This window comes from Micropterus salmoides, unplaced genomic scaffold (assembly GCF_014851395.1).
Source record: "Micropterus salmoides isolate LMB-PRFRI ecotype aquatic unplaced genomic scaffold, ASM1485139v1 Ms_hic_scaffold_1, whole genome shotgun sequence".
In the NCBI taxonomy this organism is placed as follows: domain Eukaryota; kingdom Metazoa; phylum Chordata; class Actinopteri; order Centrarchiformes; family Centrarchidae; genus Micropterus; species Micropterus salmoides.
The window spans coordinates 39,884,308-39,904,188 of NW_024040040.1; the positions used below are offsets into that span (position 1 = coordinate 39,884,308).

General features: G+C 41.0%; 1 protein-coding gene across 1 annotated transcript in view; it reads left to right on the top strand.

Annotated features, from left to right (window-relative positions):
- The window catches only part of stau2 (staufen double-stranded RNA binding protein 2), a 99,067-nt gene that overhangs the window by 17,019 nt on the left and 62,167 nt on the right, over window positions 1-19,881 (top strand). The window contains exons 6-9 of the mRNA XM_038727261.1: window positions 4,970-5,129; window positions 10,294-10,401; window positions 17,522-17,734; window positions 18,173-18,310. Of these exons, the coding sequence (XP_038583189.1) occupies window positions 4,970-5,129; window positions 10,294-10,401; window positions 17,522-17,734; window positions 18,173-18,310 (619 nt within the window). The remainder of the gene's footprint in view (window positions 1-4,969; window positions 5,130-10,293; window positions 10,402-17,521; window positions 17,735-18,172; window positions 18,311-19,881) is intronic.

Consider the following 19,881-nt stretch of genomic DNA (forward strand, 5'->3'; position numbering starts at 1 on the left):
CAGCTGCTCCCAGCACAGCCCCATCCCCTTTACGAGGTTCTGAGTCAGTTGTATGTCTTTATGTGTGTGTAATTGTGATTTAATGCATACAACTATTTGTGTTAGCGTGTGTGGCCAGTAGATGGTTGGTGGTCAAGCTCAGTGATGATGGAAGACAAAGTAGGCCCGTACACTCCATCATTCATGTCTTGTCATTTGCCTGTGTTTGGTTGGCCCACTTTTTCCTGTCTGCTGCTCCTTGCTGTAGTTTTAAGTTTTAGGTCCAATTCTGAGTCACGTTTGATAGCTGATTTAGTCTGCGTCAAAATACATGGTGTCAGAAATTCAGGACCAAAATCGGACAGTGTGACTGAGAATACAACCCATGCTTACAAAACACACACTGGTGAGCTAGGATAATACTGCTGCTAAAAACAGATATTTCCGCCACTCACTTCTGCATGTTGACTAATCTACCCTGTTCCCTTTTTATTTTATGCATAGATGTGCCAACAGTACATCAATTTATTGTTGCACTACATTTTTTCTTTGTGTTTAAAGATGAGTACACCAACAAAGCACAACAAATAAGATACATAATCAAAAGTCCATTATCACCGCAGCAATCCAAGACAGGCCTTCAAACTGGGATTGATAATGCTCATATACAGAAAAAAAGACTAAGAAGAATGCTGCACTGTAATCCATATTATTATATAATTTATTAGCTATATGTGGTATTGTTTTGCGAATGTTTGTTAGTGGAGAACTTGTTAGTGGTTTGCAGCAGTATTTTATTTATTATTCTTTTTTATTTTATATTATATTTATTATGTATAATTTGGAGGTTTGTTTAAAAAATTGTAAACTAATTTGGATTTTTACAAGAGATCATAATAAATCAGCAGCAATTTAGTGTTTCCCTTCCTGTACCGAAAATACTGTGACTTCAAAACCGAGGTACATACCGATCTGAGATTTTTGTGTATCGTTACACCCGTAGTGTAGTATAGGACCTCCTCCAGCCCTTCAGCGCAGTAGACCGCCCAGCCCACTGAACACGAGCCCCAGCGTGCAACACAACACCAAGCGTTCATTCCATCGCTGACCTAGAGCTGGAGGTTGTTCAGTATGTCTCGCAGAAAGTGCTTTTATGGATAAGAAGGAAAGTTATAGTAATTTTAATTTTTTTTATTGTAGTAATTTTCTGTTTTTTCCTCTGATGTCCTACGGCTGTTCTGCCTCAACTCTCTGTGATTTATGGAAATTTCTCCATAAAATTTGATCCACTTTCACCAAAATCAGAGAATAAAGTTGTGTTTTTGTATTGTAATCAGTGAGGTATACTCTCGCATAGCCAGACTTATCTCCACTCATCTTGTAAGCGCTATGCCAGCTAGTTGCTGCCCCTCTGGAGGCTAAAGGGAAGTTGGCCGATCAGAAGAAAGCTGGCTTTTAGGGAGGGAGGCTTTAAAGCGACAGGAGCGAAAATACTCCTGTCGCTTTAAACGTGTTCAGACAGAGGGTGAAAAGAGGTGCTAAGACAGTGTGAGGAAAAATAATGTGTTTTTTTTTTTTACATTAAAGCATGTGAACATTTTCTACTAGATACCCAAAAAAAGTGTGAACTTAAATTTAGCATACTATAGGTCCTTTAAGGGTGGGAATATATTGTAAACAAAATTTAATTAGATGTGTTCTTATGGCTAAAATGGCAGGTTTATGACTAAAAGGAAGTGCTGCATTTGGTTTTGATTGCTGCTGTTTGCCATCCAAAGCTGTTGAAATTTTCACCGCTTCCTATACACTACCATCTGCAACTCGTCAACAAAGTCATGTGTTAAGTTACAGGCCACATATTTTCAGTTTACTTCCATAGAACTGGAGTTTGCATTTTTTTTTGCATTTGCTCAAACCGTGACTTGAAAGCTGGTGTGACCGCCATTAGATAAAATTACTATTTTACGTCACAGTAACTACTGAGAATTTCCCAAACGCCAAAACCTAGCCTAAATAATAAAGTAGAGGAAAACAAGCTATGGAAACAATAAGGCATGTCTATGATACATATTCATTAAATGTACTGCATAGCCTGTGGTACAACGCTATGTGAAAATTAGTGGCTGTAGCTGGTGCCGTGCATGTAAATATGCCGCAAAACAATAAAAATGTCAAGGTGGTGGTAACCTTTTCAGTTTAGGAACAAGTGTAATGCATCACAACTGGGTTGCATTTATAAAGGAAATAGTTTTCCTTGCCACAGGAGAAAATAGTTTCCAGTCAAAATGTCACCCTGTCATTTATAGTAATAATTGCAATACCATATCTCCCATTTCCCAGTAGGACTGTGTGTGATGATTAAGATGAAATGGTAACCTTAACTAACGTGGTTCACATTAAAGAGCGCTGCAGGGAAGCTTCTGCCCTTAAAGTCAAATTCATTACTCACTGCTAAATGCTGATGAGTTATCATTTGATTGAGTTTTGGCATCAGTTTGTTTATTTATTTATTTATTTATTTTGTCTCTCACAGAGTCACTCATCCCTCAGTCACAGCCGATACACACCCGCACACTCACGTCATCACACAGACACAGTGGTATTTATTTTCTTATTTTTGCTTTCCCTTTCAGCGGTCTCCACACCCTCCCCACAGGTGTCCTGGTCCAGTTCCCTCTCTGTTGTAATAATAATAACAAAAATAATAATTGATAACACAGAACAGGCAGATCTAGCCAGCATGTGCTGATTTTTGTACTGGCCACGCATTGCTGACGTGATTTTCCTGCCTTTCTGTCTGCACGATTTTGATGTGTGTGTGCGTTAGCTCGGCTGTGTTCTTGGCTGACTTGCTTGTGTATAAGCCACAACTTTCCCACGTTGTGAAGTAGTCTCCCACAGGCCTCCCTCCATGTCCCTCTCTCTCTCTCTTCTCTCCCTCTTTACTTCCCTCTCTCCCTCTCTCTATCTCTCTCCACTTCAGTCTCCCTCCTCTCTTTTTCTTATCCCTCTCTCTCCTCCTCTCTGCACCTGTACTCAGCGCTCCAGACCCAGCTGCTCCCATCTCGGTTCAGCGCTGTTGGCTGGGGCCCATGTTGCACTTGGCATGTCCTCTGAGACCCTGGGGCCACACTTGACGTGCGAGGGCCAGGCAGGCCCCCGCCCAGGGAAGGCTCCCGTGGCCAGGAGGAGCTGAGAGCAGACGGATGAGAGCAGGGCTTTGGGCTGGAGAAAGACCTGCTGGAATTCTGGGAGTAAAACGCTGACTCATTGCTGAGCAGGAGGTTGAGGAAAGAAGTGAAGGGAGGGAAGAAGAGAATAGAAGTTTAGAGATATTACAGATGTGTTGTTAAGTGTTATCTTGTAAAGAGTTTTTAAGAGGCAGTATTTCTGGTATTGATATAATCAAAATGTCAAAACATATCTACATTTAGCTTCAGAACTACCTAATCAAGTTAAAGGTTAATTCCAGTTTATTACAACTCTGTCAGGCGGTCGGTCCACCACTGTGGTCCAGACTGAAACATTGTCCACTATTGGATTAATTGCCGTAATGCCATCAGCAAGATAAATATTTCACTTTATATTATTTCATTTTAAATATCTCAACATCTACTTGACAGACTGGCACAAACGTTTGTGCAGACATTCGTGGTCCTGAGACAGTGAATACCACACGTTCACGCCCCCTCTGGATGGAATATAGTAACTTTGGTGTTCCCTCGACTTTTCAACAAGTGCCATTATCAAGTCAAAATTTTTATTTGTTCAGTGACCAAATACCAAGTAAAACTAATGACATTACCTTCAGCCTCAGCTGCACTTTGTGTTGAGTGCTAATTAGCTAATGTTAGCATTCTAACCAGTGTTGGGAGTAACACGTTACAGCATGCTAGCATTGCCATTTTGACCATGTTAGCACTCTGACATTAGCATATTACGCTAAACACTGTTAAGTTCACAGGTCCGCTAGTGTGGCTGTAGACTCTAGGTCTTGTAGTACTTGTAAACTCAAGCTAATTAATGACTTGTAGCATTTGATCTCAGTCAATAAAAACATCAGCATATACAAGGGACTGTTTCCAGTTATCAGACATGTCATGGGCTGTTGTTGAATATGGCTTCACGACTTGATATCTCTTCATCTAATGATGTGCATGTGTGCGGTTGTGAAACGTACTGTGAGAGTTTCCAGTGCACACACGTTTTCCTGTCCTACATATTGGAGCTTCATGGGTTTCCCAAATTGCAATTGAGTAAATATATATACACGGACAAAAGGGATTATGTTCAGCTTGTGTTAATTTTCTTCAGCATGCAGTGTTAAATAGTGCACCATGTTCACTATTGATTGATTGAATTCATTCTCTCATTAAAAGCCCAGTACCTTGACCAAATGTGAAAATATGAAATACATTTTGGTATTAGACTCTAGTCAAGACACAGTTCCATAAATGTCCTTAAACATAAGTGTATACTAACAGAGAAGAAAAGTCGGATATTAAAAAGTTTGGATTCCTCTCTTTTTCTTGTTAGCTTTCCCACTCTTTCCTTGTCCTTGACCCAGCACACATTCTCAGCCTTTCTCCCCATGACCCAGGAGGGGGTATCACACATGCAGACTCGCAGACCTCTAAATCTGCTCTGTGACAGCTCGGTCCTGGTCTGTCAGGACCCAAAGAAAGAGAGGAAAATCTATGTTTGGGGAAAGAAGAAAGAGGAGAGCATATATATGTCCCTGTGCTTTGTTTGGCATCCCAAAGTAGAGATTCAATAGCAAGACATCAGTCAAGCGGTTGGCCAACATGCTATTGTGTAGTAATTAACCCTGATGAAGTGGTGGGACTGGAACGGTGTAAATGGTGTGAATTGATAACTTGCCCATAATGTCTGACTCTATCCTTTCCTTTGCTTTTGTGTGTGTGTTGTCAGATAATGAGTTTTTATAATAGATATTCCTTTCTTCCTTCTGTTACTTTGTTCATTCCAGGTACCATTATCCTGTTCCTAAGATCTTCTATGTGCAGCTGTCTGTGGGGAGTAATGAGTTTATTGGTGAGGGACGCACCCGTCAAGCAGCAAGACATAGCGCTGCCATGAAGGCCCTGCAAGCTCTGCGCAATGAACCCATCCCCGAACGGCCACCACAGGTAAACACACGCACAAATTCTTATGAACAGAAAGGCTTCCACTAACAGTGCGTACCAGTAGGTAAGCTGTAAACTACGGTCAGAACATTATGTCAAAGACATCTATGTTTTGTGTTATTGATGTCCGCTATCCAGCTGGCCCTGGCCCATCTCTTAATTTTGCTACATTACACATTTTTTCAACAAAATAAACTGTCAGAAATGTCAATAAAGGAAATATTCTTACACTTATTTTCCTCATCAGATAGAAAAAAACAGTACAACTTCTGAATTCAAGTTTCTCTCTTTCACCAAACTAGCTGCCTTTTTAACCACCTAAGTGCTGTTTTCCCTGTCGTCCAACTTCCTCGTCGTCGTCGGGGGGCTGTATTCATTCCTAATGAGGATTTAAATCTAAGAAATGTGTCGCAAATATGTTGTATAATTTCCAAAAAAAAAAAAAAGGCTCAACAGCTGGGCAATGTAATTTTTAGCAGTTGTTACTCAAACCTGAGTAAATAGTGGATTTTTTCAGGACAATTTTCTGATTAAGAAGACGTGAGTTGTTTTACAAGTAATTATTTACAGCAGCAGGACAATATTTGTGGGATATGTGTGATTGTGGATTCATCATAATGAAGGAACATATGCCTCAGTGCAACAGTGTACCTCGTGTACCTGTTTTTGGATAACAATGGAGGCCTATATGACCTAGGAGTAAGATATACCAGGTGTTGTCTACTTCTTATTCGCTTCAGTTGTTTGGTTTTGGTCTTTTAATGGGATTTGTTGACTATATATAATAAAATATTACCAGCTTCATCCATCCTTCATTTAAGGGCAAGTGATTTCCATATTCAGTGTTCTTCTCCCTTTGGACTCTTCATCCAAAACAATTTTCTCCACTTTGTGCATTTTACATTTTCATGCTGACAATTTATAGCTTGAATGAGCATCCCAATGAAATTAAATCTTTTTAAAATTATTGTTTTGTCCAAATAACAATTTGAAACATACGGATATTCAGTTAACAATCACATAAGACCAAAAAACTTCACATTTGAGAGACAGTAACCAAGACATTTGTTAAATTATTTAGCAATTTGTTCCAGATTAATTTCCTGGCTATATAGTAATTGGTTACTTGACTATAAAGCCATTATACTTTTATTAACTAAACTAAACTACTAAACTATTTACTAACTAAAATGGTTATATATGACTTGATTGATTGATTGATTGGTTTTCCTTTATTTTCATGTCATGCACACAGTGCCTAACCCTCATGGGTTTTAGAAGACATCAATACTACAGTTGCAGTGGTCTAACATTTATTACAATTTACAGGTTATTTTACAACTCTGTCTTAAACAAAATATTTTGCCTTCTCTCCCACACTTGTCAAATAAAATCAGCTACAAAAAAGGTTCCCTTCCAGAAGCACAACACAGGTTTTTCATAATCATCTAGCCAAAAAATAAATCAACATAAATGGAGGACATTTTACTAAAAGTACATCCCTCACGTACTCATAGACAGGACAGCAAAACAAGCAAAGAACATTCATTTTGCAGTCTGTACACACTTCAGCCTTATGAAACCTCTAGCCCTCCCCCACGAAACTATTTCTATTCCAACCTGATGCTCGGTCATTCATTCTGTCTCTTAAAGGTCATTCCACTCTCCACTCAAAGTGTCCTCCAATCATTGTGACCTCATACTTTCAGCACTTTTGTCACCTTGTGACTGCTTTCAAGCCAGATGACTTGACCCCCTCCCTACTTGAAAACTCTTCCCTTAATGAAAAGTCTAAGGATTTGCTGCTGCTGCTGATCCGTTGGTGCTCTCGCCAGAGAGGCTCTATTAAAAGTAGTGTTTTTTTGGGGGGGATGCTAAGATGAATACGTAACCAGCTTTCATCAGATTGAATCCAAATCCACCTCAGCTCTTATTACGCTAATGTATAATTTAAGCCCTGTAGTCCTCCATAGTTTAGTTTGCACCGGACAGGAGTGCATTTTCTCTTTCCAGTCTCTCCTTTTTTCTTTCTGCCTACTCCCAGTGTCACTGTACCTTTCCAGAGTTTCCCCTCAGGCATAGCTGTTAACTGTTGTTATCATCTCCCACCGGAAATCAAATTACCCCATATCCTCACTACCTGGCATCGCCGATGGTTATTCAAAACGCTTTGGCTCTTCTCACTTGCCTGACTCACTGTCTTGTGGCGTCGGCCTCCATAAATGCGCTCTTTGTTTGCTGATGCTTCTCAGTCTTGCTTTACAAATTGGGGCACATTGTGTCTATGGTATATGTCTGTCATCCTGTCTCTGTGTGAGTGAGAGTGTGTGTGTGTGTGTGTGTGTGCACGCATACATGTGTAAATGTGTGGACTGGACACCCTCAGGCTAGAAGTGTTCCTTGTAACCATGGTTTGTCAAACCGTTATTTTGAGGAAGACCACAGGTACATATCAGTGACGCTGTAATTGTGTTATGTTTATACACATGTAGTGCAACAATATGTAACCCTTGGAAACAAAAAAAAAGCATCTCCAACTTGCATAGCTTCAGGCAATAAAGATTATAGTAAAAACTGCTGAATAACTTGTAAATGTGCCAGTTAGTTATACTAGATGTACTGTTAAAATTGTGATATCTGATGTTAAACAAGTGCACTTCCTGTCTTGAAAAAATCCCCAGGTTGTTTACCTCACAGTCAATGGTTTGACTGGGTATTTATGAGAGGAAATCTGCATCTTCTAGGAATTTCTTGAAGAAAGGTTGCATGGTCATGTCATGGTTGGTGTGAAGGAAGATATATTTAGATCTGTGACCTTGTAACCTCTATAATACACTTATTTTGCTTTGTCCGTTGGAAGCCTCTTCTTCCCATCCTTTGATCTAGAATCCTTTTGCCCCATTATGAAATCAATTGCCCTTGAGCATAGTTGTGAATGTGAAGCCTTCTCTTCGCCCACAGTCACTGTTCATTGACCGCAGCTCCTTCAGGGCGATGATTAATGTCTCAGAGCACTATATGGATTCTTCGCTTGTTGTACTTTTCCCAGAGCTCTGTCCAGTAGATCTAGACGTAGAAGTCAGATTTTGCCCTCTATTTGTCTTTGTCAGAGGAAGGTTGCTTATCTGCTTGGTCATTCCAGTTTGCACGCTAACACACACACCCACAGACAATTACCCGGCTGTTTGTTTATGCAGCCTTGAGAGGGGATTCACACTATTAATCACACACATCACATAGAGTGGTGGCACAAGGAAATGCAACCATCAAAACCATGAATACATATTAGAATTTAATAGAATTAATGAAAACACTTTGTGGAAGAAGAATGGAAGAGGGTCCACGGACTGACTCACGCTCTCATGTCCTCATACATAGAACACAAGAGGCTGAAAATGTATGTCTCAGCGCACACAAAACAAAGTACACTGCACCCATACTTTCTGATGTCTTTCGCCCGCCCGGTGTGGTAGGTGCATCGTACCACGTGACTCTGTATCCTGTGAAATCCAAGAGATCTCGCAGTATGAATCATGCGTCGTATCGGGTCACACAATGAGGCGGGAGAAGGGAAGAAGCCCAAAGGGAAAGGCCACAGCCATTCAGACTTAATCACACAATGAGCTGGACATAAGAAGATAAAGATCGAGACAGCATTCTGCTTTCTTATAGACAGCTGGCACCAAAAAGCCCCTCGTTGTAACTCTATGACATGAAGTAGTATCAATTTAAGAATTCTTGAAAATCATTGTTGTAGATTAAGTCTGTCTGATCCGTCCTTGAAATATCTAACTTTGTAAATAATAAAAAAACCTTAAACTGACTAAAGGCTCAGACCTGAGTCATTTGGTATTAAGTCCAGAATTACTCCATAGGTTCATGGGCGGCACATTCTTTGAATTGAAATTGTGGTTATCCCATTGAAACCTGCTGGTGCTTTCCCACAGACCTTAACTGTCCTTTCCATATTAATTTTTGGTGAAACAACTCCATGTTTCATGCCTGATGAAAACTCACATTTCAGCTGTGTTTCTTGTAACAGGAAAAGATTTTCCTGTAAAGATTTTCCTAGAACAGAGCATTCATATACAGGAATTCTTACATAAAATGGACCACCCTATGTAAGAGACCTTCCTGTACAAACAGAGGACAACCAGTCATGTCCTTGAATACTGAGTTCTCACTCCCATTTCAGATGAGGTTCATATCCAGAAAAACAGACAGGCTCCTCGTTGCAGCAGCTTGGCCAACATCCACCTTGAAGGCGTGCAGTTCTTGACTTGATAAGTGCCACAGATTTGGGGTCACGGTTTGGAATTTTTTTGGGTACTTAAAAGCAGTCAAAACAAAAGACATTTTCCATTTTCAAGATCTCAACATTAAACAGTGGCTCATTGAAGAACTCATACATTTGCATCTGATGCGGAAGTCATCTAAAAGAAAACAACATTTCAGTATTTCTCCGATTTAATAAAAATATCTGCACGTGAAGTAACCTTATAACTGGCCTCTAGGCACCTTGCGTTCCCTAAAAATTGGTATGGTTTCATATCTGTAACACTCGTATGGGATTTGTTATTGCTTTGGCTCAGTACTATAGGGAGAACACCTTGCACCTAGGGCCCTATGATTTCCGCGATTATAAAAATGCAATAAACTGTAAAACGCGGAATCTGGAGTTTTGCCTAGCTTTATAAGCGTATTTTTCCATAGCACTTAAGCCAAACGAGCAAAAAACACATTTCATAGGGCCCTATGAACCTCATTTTGGGGATGCAATTTCTAATGAAATGGCATCTTTAATGTAACTATTTCCACAGACACAATGTCACCTACATTAAACCGTGTTAGACAAAAATCATAATGCTCCCAAACAGGGATATAAATGATGTTAGGAGCTCCTCCAGCTTCGGTTTCTCATTGGAGCCTTTGACCGTACCACTGATGCTAGTTATATAAGCTAGGCTAACCTAAAAAAATATATGGTTTATCTACCAATCCACACCTGAAAAAACTGCAAAAGCTTTCTTGATGGAACATGCAGTGAGTTGAGTTTAGGCTGGAAAGAACAATAGACCATTTGGAAACCTGTAACTTAAAAGTGGCACTAGTTCTAGCAGTAACAATCAGTATGTCCCATTTTACAATTTATTTCCTTCTTTTCCAGAGCCCAGAGGAAAAGGGGGAGACAGAGGAAGGCAGTGATGCCAGCAAATCAGAGATCAGCCTGGTCTATGAAATTGCCCTCAAGAGGAACCTGTCTGTCAACTTTGAGGTGAGGAATACACAACGGAGTTAGGACAATGTATCCACAAACGCCCACAAAAATATGGCCATGTGACACCATTATTATTGGTACTACTGTAAATTATAAGTAATGTTCGTCCTGTAAGTAATCACAGAATGAATGACGATAAGGCCAGGGTTTGTGAAATGTCATAATGCGGTAGTAAGTATTACTAAAACTAAACAACTTTGTAGGAACTGAAGGAGTTACACTGATAATACTGAAATGACAATGAAATATGAAATGTGCAAGGATGTGTTTTTTACGCGGTTTGGTTAATTTTCCTGTCAGTGAAGTCACTCATTGTAAACGGAGTCAAAAGAAATATGTGCACAGGAAGGTAAAGATGGATCACCGCCTTTTAAGGCATGTGTAAATTCCCAAGTATTTCTGGTTTGTGGTGTAGCACATCGGTATGGTTTCCAGAGGCCTGGTCCCATTTCTTTGGAGGTGACTCAGCTGATAAGGTGCTGATTGGTCATTTGATAAATTCCATTAGTAGTCAGCCTTCTCCCATATAGTCCCACAACCAACAAAATTAAATGGGCTTATAAATCAGACATTTCTTTCTAAACATGCAATTTCCTGTCTGCCTATGAGTCCCACACAGTTTAAAGAATTACAGGATGATTGAATCTAATAAAAAAAGAGTCGCATGATGAGGGGCAAATAGAGAGGCGGAGCTGTTGCTCTACACTCCCCTCTTAATCAACTTCTGATGAGAGTCATTGAGGCAATCAATACAGAGCCATTGACATTAAAATACAAAACCAGCTGCTCAATATCAAGCATCAAATTATTTTAATTTCAGTGCATTGCATAAAAAGTGTTCCCAGCTGGAGATTTTCAGACAACATTAACTTAAATTCAGTAGATTAGCAGCAGTGCTGCTCGTACTCTCTCCCATCTGTGTTGAGTTATTTGTCACAAACCTACAGCTGACTGTGACCAAACTGTATAACTCTAACATTGCCTAATCAATCTATCAGTCATCTCCTTAGCCAAATCCTGACAGCATCTCATCTTTTGTGATCAAAACAAAAAGAAGGTTCTTTTCTGTGTGAAAGAGGACCCCTGCTTTTTTTAATAAGTGTATACATTTCTTAAAACATGAGCAAAGGGAGTCAATTCGGTGGAGGTGAACAGCTGCCAGAAATCCTGAAATGCGTGATATTGATATTGAAGCCCCGCAGCTTTGTATTAAAAATTTATTAACTTTTTGGGGATTTTCCTTTTCACGTCAGAACATTATTATCAGTTTAACACCCAGCATGTTGTGACCATGAGTGGTGTTGGGGGGTTTTCTTTAGTAAGAGCATATTCGTATTGACAGCTGGCTCGGAGAAAAGCTTTTTGCAGTGGAAGGCTGGTGACCTTGATAAACTCAGCTGGGAGCTGCCCAGCGCTGCTACATTCTGTCTCACTGTTGGCAGCCCGCATGTTCCACTGGATAAGACAAGGTTTAACTGCCTTTCTCAAGGTTTTAGTTTTGCTTCGTAAGATTCCTCTGGACGTTTACAGGGAATCCTGCCACCACTCTTATAACCACTAGAGCCACTGCCCCCCAAATTTTCTAAATACACGAAGAAGTCTAGTGTGTCCTCACATGACCCGCTTGGTCTGTTCTCCTTGGCTTTCACCATATCTCAGAGCTGACTCATCCAATATTCACTCCCTAATCACCCCTTCTTCTTCTGCTGCACTCTGCAAGGTGCCAAAAACAAGGGAGGCTCAGTTTACTCTATGTGCCCCCTCCCTTCCTCCGCAGAATCCCTGCCTTCCACCTCTCCTACCATCACTCCCAAAACTCACACAGAGGGCGGTTGCGTGTTGAAGCTAGGGGGGGATGGAAGGAAGGGAGTGAGTCTTTGCTTGCTAATGAGAGTTTACACAACATTGACAAAAATTATCTGAAAAGCTGTCCTATCCTGCCTTTACCCCCATTCTTTGTTTCGAAAACGTATTTGCTCACCATAGCATGACATGGCTGTCCTTCCTGGAACTACTATTTATAATTTCAGCCAGCTAAATCTGGATTGATGTGATTTCTGTCATGTCTTTGTCACTGTCAGCAATCAGCTTTCATTTTCACTCCTTCCAAATGGGAAGCTGACAGCAGCAGACCACAGCCACATTCCTCCAAACGGTCTCTCCTCTGCTTGCTGTCAGTGTGCAGACTGGCTTTTCATTACTGCTGCCTAACGAGCAGTAAATCAGAAACCTCTCTCCACTTCCACACTTTGTTTCACAATCAACAGCTATTATTCTTTGCCTTTCGCACAAGCTGTGTGCGGTAAGCTCAGTTTGTTTAGCATTTTTTGTGCCGTAAAGAGACTGCATGATTTAAAGAGGTCATATTATGCTTTTTCCCTTTCCTTTAGTGTGTTATATATCTTTTTTGTGCATGTAATATGTTTGCAAGTGAAGAAGTCCACCCCAAAGGGAGTTTTCATCTCCCACAGAAAATACTGCTCCTGAACTGCCTGAAAACAGCTCGATTGTAGTTCAGCTTTTACTTCCGTAACCGATCTGCATCACTTTGTAACACGCATCCTAATGCTCGCCTGGTGGCAAGTGTGGCACGCACTGAAATACACAGGTGGAGAAACACACTGAGCTGCACACAGTGACAAGATGTCCGCCCGCTGCCTCCCCTCCCCCTCTCTACCGAATGTTAGACAGTCAATGGACATGAAGTTGTTACTATGATTAGACAGTGCACAGTTAAAACATTACGTATGAAAGATCAGTTTGTCACTCTTATCACTCTGAAAGTCTTGCTCCAGTCTAGGTTCTGAAGCTGGTTCGGCTCCAAGGTTGTACAGCTGAATTGAAGCCGTTGTTAACGGCTTGTCAGGACCCGCTCTCTACTCCTGATTGGCTAGTAGTCCTTTACCAGGAACTGCGCATGCGCAGCACCCAACAAAGATCAAATAAAAGTGAGATGCTTCACTCGGTAGCTAAAACACAGCGTGTTAAGGGGTGCCACAGCAATGTGCAGGATTACAAAAATATGGTGTTTTTTGAAAATTAAACCCTGTAAACCTGTTCTGTACAAACCCTAAATAAAATTATGAACCTGAAAGTGGGCACAATATGACCACTTTAAAGTAAAGAGAGACACAGGTCAGAAACAGGTCAGTTTTGTTTTCCTAAGTGCCGTGGTTTCATTTTCTTTACACTCAAAAAATGTTGTTTTGTTCTCCACCTCCACACATCAGTCACACCACATTTGTTTTCCTGTGCCATGTCAAGCTAAACTGTCTGAAGGCCAGGCTGCATTGAGGCAATTATCCTCTCCCCCTCCTGGCATAGCATACCTTTCTCTCCCCCTCATACCCCTGATGGCTCTACAGCAGATTCACTTTCGGTCTCAATCAGCGTGTTGCATGCAATAGGCTCTCACACCGCCACTATGCTGTGGCTAGAAACCAAGTGTGAATAACACACGTCTCTGTGGGTCTTTCTCTCTCTCATTACATTATAGCTCATTAGACAAAGTTTGGAATCGTCTCCCATCCTGGCACGTCACATCCCCTTTACCGTGTCTTCTTTAATGCACTAAGAAGAAATGGCACACACTGAGAAACAGTCAAACACACAGTTACGCATTCATGCACCCTACACAAAACCATAACGGTCATGTGAACGCCTTCCACAGCAGCCATGTTTTCACGTCATCTCATCCCTGCCCTCACTGGGGCATGAAATTACCCGTGAGTCACTGCTAACGAGTGTCTGCTTTCCCATCCCTCTGCAACGATGAGGGTCGCCGCCACCCTGAGAGCCAGTTGGCTCATTTAATCCCCCCGTCAGGCAATATCAAACAGATGTCAGCATCAAAGAGGAACCAATCTATAAATCACAGCTTGTGTGTTGGATCAGAGGCTCCCTTTCCTAGGAGGACACAAGAGAAGAGGGTCCGGGCCAAGAACCACCCATCTTACAAGAAGCAGCTTCCCTGAGGGCTTGTCCATCCACCATTCTTTACAAAAGAGCCTTTCTTCCCTCTACCAGTCCCCACCATTGTCCTAGCCTGCTCCCATTGCCTCCTCTTCCAGTGTACCTGAGGTCTCGCATGCACGGATCCTAAGACTGCTCAGGGTATTGATGTCTCCATGTGAAGCCGAAGAGAAGGCCTCCCATGTAAGAGAAAATAGAGATGAAGAGACAAGAGGAGAAGGGGATTAAAAAAAAAATCAACATTGAATTACCAAATGTTTCCTGTCCACAACCTGATCCTTGTCATTAGGTGGTAGACGGGTGTGTTTGTTTGGATGTATGTGTGTGTGGGTGGGTGTGCGTGTAAATGAATGGAAGTGCTGAAATCCCATCGGTGTGGCGCAGATCCCGTGTCATCTGCCAGGAGACTGACTGCAGCTCGTCTGCCGCTGTCCTGGGCCAAGAGTGTATGACATGTGTGCACAGATACACACTTTGTCTCATATTCTTTGTTGACTGTACCATATACCTATGCAGACCACATTCAAAGTTTTCACTTTAGACGGTACAGGTGAGTCTTATCAGTGCAATACTTGTCATCCATCACTTATTGTGCCGTATGTTTGTTCCTAGAGTGTTGTGGATAAGCAGAACAATTTAAAAAGCCAAAAACCACGGGACTCAGTAACAAGCCTGTTTGTCTCTGTAAAGAAACTACCATTATTTCTAAATAAAAGAGCATTTTTTTGCAGTAGAATATGGGGGTGTCATTTGCTTCTTTTGTTATTAACTAAATAATTCCATTGCCACTTTGCGAGATTATAGTTTTGGACTGTAATCTAAAATGTTTTGGCTTGGAATGTGGTCCACAGCGCAACATATGCTATACATATTTTTTTTAAAGGAACAGTTCTACATTCTTGGGAAAATTAACTTTTTCGCTTTCTTGCTGAGAGTTAGAGGAGAAAATGGATGCCATTCTCATGTCAATATGGTAAATGTGTAGCTCTAGCCAGCAGATTATTTTAGCTTAGCACAAAGACTGGAAACAAGGAAACAGCTATCCTTGCAGTGCCCAAAGGTAACAAAATTCACTTTTCGGTGCCTTTTTAAAATCACTTCTAAACACGTTATGTCTTGTTTGTTAAAGCTTAAGAAAACTAAGATGTAAAATCACCAATTCACCATTTTACAGGCCAGCCTGTTTCTTGGCCAGCACCAGTACATTTCTGGAGTCTCCGCTGTTTGCCTAACAAACAAATATTGGCACATAACAGCGGTTTTGCGGTCCGATTCAAACCAGGAACGTTGTGGTCAGCCACCAGGATGCAAATATGATTGTTTCTTGGTCAGCTTGCCATCTTACTCAATCTCTAAATTGTTGGCACATGTTTAGAAGAGCCTATGATGGACAATGAGAGAAAGCTTGAATGAGTTTTTAAGTGAGTACAGCTACAGAACTGAGGACAGCTGAAGAGGCTTTCTGTCCTACACATCCCATCATTAATTACTACAGCATAAGAGAGTCGCCTGCTGGTCCATAACCAAACACCAATTACATCTACATTCTATATATATTCTGTAATGGCTCAAATTTATTTTGTGACATAATCTCAGCTGACCAGTGGCCAGCGATGTGTAGTGTCATCACCAAGACCACTGACACAGTAGATAAAGTTCCGAAATGGGATGTATCTAGTCCCACTGAATGTTGTAATGTACAAGAAGCTGCCATGTTACATTTCCTTTTACTGGTGATGAGCAAGACCAGAGCTGATCCTCTGGGTGGGCGTGAGTTTGGCTGTTAGCTTGGCCAGCTAGTGCTCCAAGGCTTCCCTACAACACACATCCTTACACATACTTAAACTCATTGTGCGGGAATGCTGACAGATAGCAGGTACATTGACAGCAAACACGGGCCCAGTGTCAGGAATGTTGACAAAGTGTCCTCCGGTTACTTGAGGATGAAGGAACCTAAATTGAATAACCTAAAATAATTTAGCCTTTATGTAATCAAGTTAAAATGCAATTTCACATACAGCAAATTAATTAGTTATTGAGTGTAGTGTCTGTGTTGTAGGAGATTTGGCATAGTTTTTATAGTTCCTTTAGTCTGTTTTGCCCATTTCTGGACATTTTGTAAGAAATTGGGCTTTACCATTCATTGTTTGGTTTTCAGACACCATACATGCATTATCATTTTAGTTTGTTAATGGAAACAAAACGCAAGTTTGTGTGGGTAAAGTTATGTAGTAGGGAAGGTGGGATACGCACACATTATCCTTTGTTCCCCTCAAGGACTGGTATTAGTCCGTGTTGATGTGCAAAGTATTTGAGGAATGCTTAAGGTTCCGCTTATCAGTTATCTGTTTTATCGGTCACCGGGTTTAAATGAACTGTTTCTAAATTGCATCTGATTGCTACAATTTGTGCTGTTTGTACCACAAACTGAGCTCAAATAAATGAGGGGGTTGGTTGAGAAAGTCCAAGAAACATTTACAGACAGCAACTATGGCTAGAGGAACAGTGAGGGAGAAAGTCAGTGAGTATGAATCAAAAAGGCATCCATATTAGTCAAACATGTACTGTTTGGACTTGGTAAGTGTGTGAAACCTAATTCTTCCTGCAATGTGTTTTCCTAAATAAGGTTCGGGAGAACCCCACCTGCTACACACACACATACGTACACTCACACACTGTTCTCGGACTTCACAGGAAGTAGATGTGATTGCAGAAGCATGACCTAACGCCAGCCGGTGTTTGTTTTAGGTCTCCCAGGTGACCAGAGGCTAGAGGAAGGAAACTGAGCCCTCAACACTAGAGACTGTCATCTAGGAACATGTTCCTCTTCATATGTGTGTTTGTACGTCTCTGTGTGTGTGTTTGTATATGAATAACACACGCATATGGGTGGGTAGCACTGTGACCATCGAGAACAGATGTTTTGGACCACCTGGTGAAGCGGCTTGCAGAGTGCGCTGCACACACTCCCTCACACATACCGTACTAATTCACTCAAATACACTCACATTCATTCAGTCTTTTCTGTCTTCAGTATTTTGTCTTAAATCTGTTTTCCATAAAACAACTTGTAATGAACCTCGTATAAGACAAACTTAACTGGAAGTCCCTCATTGCCAACCTGCTCCTATTGCATCTCACGCAGGTGTTGAAGGAGAGCGGCCCCCCGCACATGAAAAGCTTCCTGACCCGCGTCACCGTGGGGGAGTTCTCTGCTGAGGGCGAGGGCAACAGCAAGAAGCTGTCCAAGAAGCGTGCTGCTTTGTCCATCCTGCAGGACCTGAAGAAGCTGCCCTTCATCCCCGCTGTGGAGAAACCCAAGACACACTACAAGAAACGTACCAAGACCATCCTCAAGGTACAACAGCAGGGCTGAGTTGTGCTGGCCTGGAAGACGCTTCTGATATCATTGTGTAATTCAAATAGTCATGTTATTCGGGGAAATGTTTGAAATGTTTTGTTTTTTTGCAAGGTACAATCAAGTCAGAAGTGTTGCTTCAGAACGTAATAGTACCCAGTGCCACAGACATTCAAAAAATGTGTAATATAAGATTGTGAGATTTCTTTCCTACTAATTTCCTGTCTTATTCTACTTGCCCTCTAAATCTTTTGAATCTGTCCATTGCTGATGAGTATGATCTCATTTCTGTTCACTGATATACTGTTGTACCAAACAATGCAATGCACACACACCTACTGTACTATCAGCTAAGCTCAGTAGACTGCTGTCACTTCTGAAAATATGATTAATAAATCATTGGAGTTGACCGTAATGTGTCTCCTCTGTTCCTTCCAGACGGGACCAGACTATGGCCAAGGCATGAACCCGATCAGCCGTCTGGCCCAGATCCAGCAGGCCAAAAAGGAGAAGGAGCCAGAGTACCTGCTGCTCTCTGAAAGGGGGATGCCCCGACGCCGGGAGTTTATCATGCAGGTAAACACTGGGTTTGTTTTATATTTTCTTAATTTTCACCATTGTCACATTTCATGAAACTAGTTTCCCTACGGGGATTTGTTAAGTTTTAGCTAATGCAGTCTAATCTAAATGAAGTGGGATTGAGATGGAGATGGGTGAACTGATGAGTGTTATATATGTACCAAGGGCAATAAATTTCCTGCGCTGAGCCTGAGTTGCTGATTACACTGCTCAGATGCACTGTATGATGGTGAAGCCACCATTCCAACTGTTTGAGTACTTTCGAAAACAGATGCTATATGCCGCAATGGCTGTGTTTATTGTTTTCAGTTTTTAGCCCTCTACTGTAAATCGATTTTCCCCTCAAAGGACAATAAAAATTAAATTGAACTGACGAAGCTAAATTATCACCTGCTGAATTTTACTCTTACACTGCGATAGTGCTGTGCGATACGGTACGTTCTTCCACACGTGCAGGTGTTGCGGGGAAGACATTTGTATTAATAATACGAGCCACACAACACTATCCAGCAGTGACGTGTGTGTCAGTCAGGTAACGTTTAATCACTTGCCGACGGACATACAGCGTACTTTCTGGTTCACCAAGATATGCTGTTGTTGTGATTTTAGCTTTAGCAGCAGGAGAGTTGTAAGTATCGCTGTCTGGAGCTGCTGTGTTGCTCTGGGACCGTCTCGTCCTCTCCTGTTAGCTTTGCAGCAGCAAGTAGTGTCAGTTTGCCAATCCACAACCTAGCTAACATTAGTAACATGTTGAGTTACAGTTAGAAATGCCATATTTCATTGAAGTTTATTTTCGGTACAGTAAGGGGAAGAAAATGCAAACTGGTTAATTATGAACTTTTGTAAACATCCAAATTAGTTTACAGTTTTTTAAACAAACTCCCAAATTACACATAATAAATAAATTATATAAAATAAAAAAGAATAAGAAATAAAATACTGATGCGAACTACTACCACTAAATAAAATATTCTCAAAACAATACCACATATAACTAATAAAATATATAATAATATAAATTACAGTGCAGCATTCGTCTTTTATTCTGTGTATGAGCATTATCAATCCTAGTTTGAAGGCCTGCTCAGATAAAAAAAAAAAAAAAAACTTTTCCGAAGTCTAAAGTACGGAAGCGCATTGCATTCACCAAAGAAAAAAAAATTGGAAGCCTTATCTCATAATTACGAGATCAGGATCTCATAATTACGAGATCAGGATCTCATAATTACGAGAAAAGATTTCATAATTACGAGATAAGATGTCATAATTACGAGAAAAGATGTGAGAAAAGATCTCGTAATTAGAGATGACTGGAAAGGTGCCATTTATTACTGAGTTCAGTAAAGTTGTAAATATATTCACAGATTCGAGCTTCCAGGATCAATAACTCGTAAGCAAAACGTGTTTAAAACACAAACGACGCCTCTTTACTATCGTAGTTAAGTAGACAAGAAGCTACAAGTACATTTTCACATAAATGAGTCTTCCCAGGAGCAGAACAAATAACATTGGTCTCTACATGCAGCCGGCTGTGAGACGAGTGCGCAGGGACCGTCTACAAAGTGCAA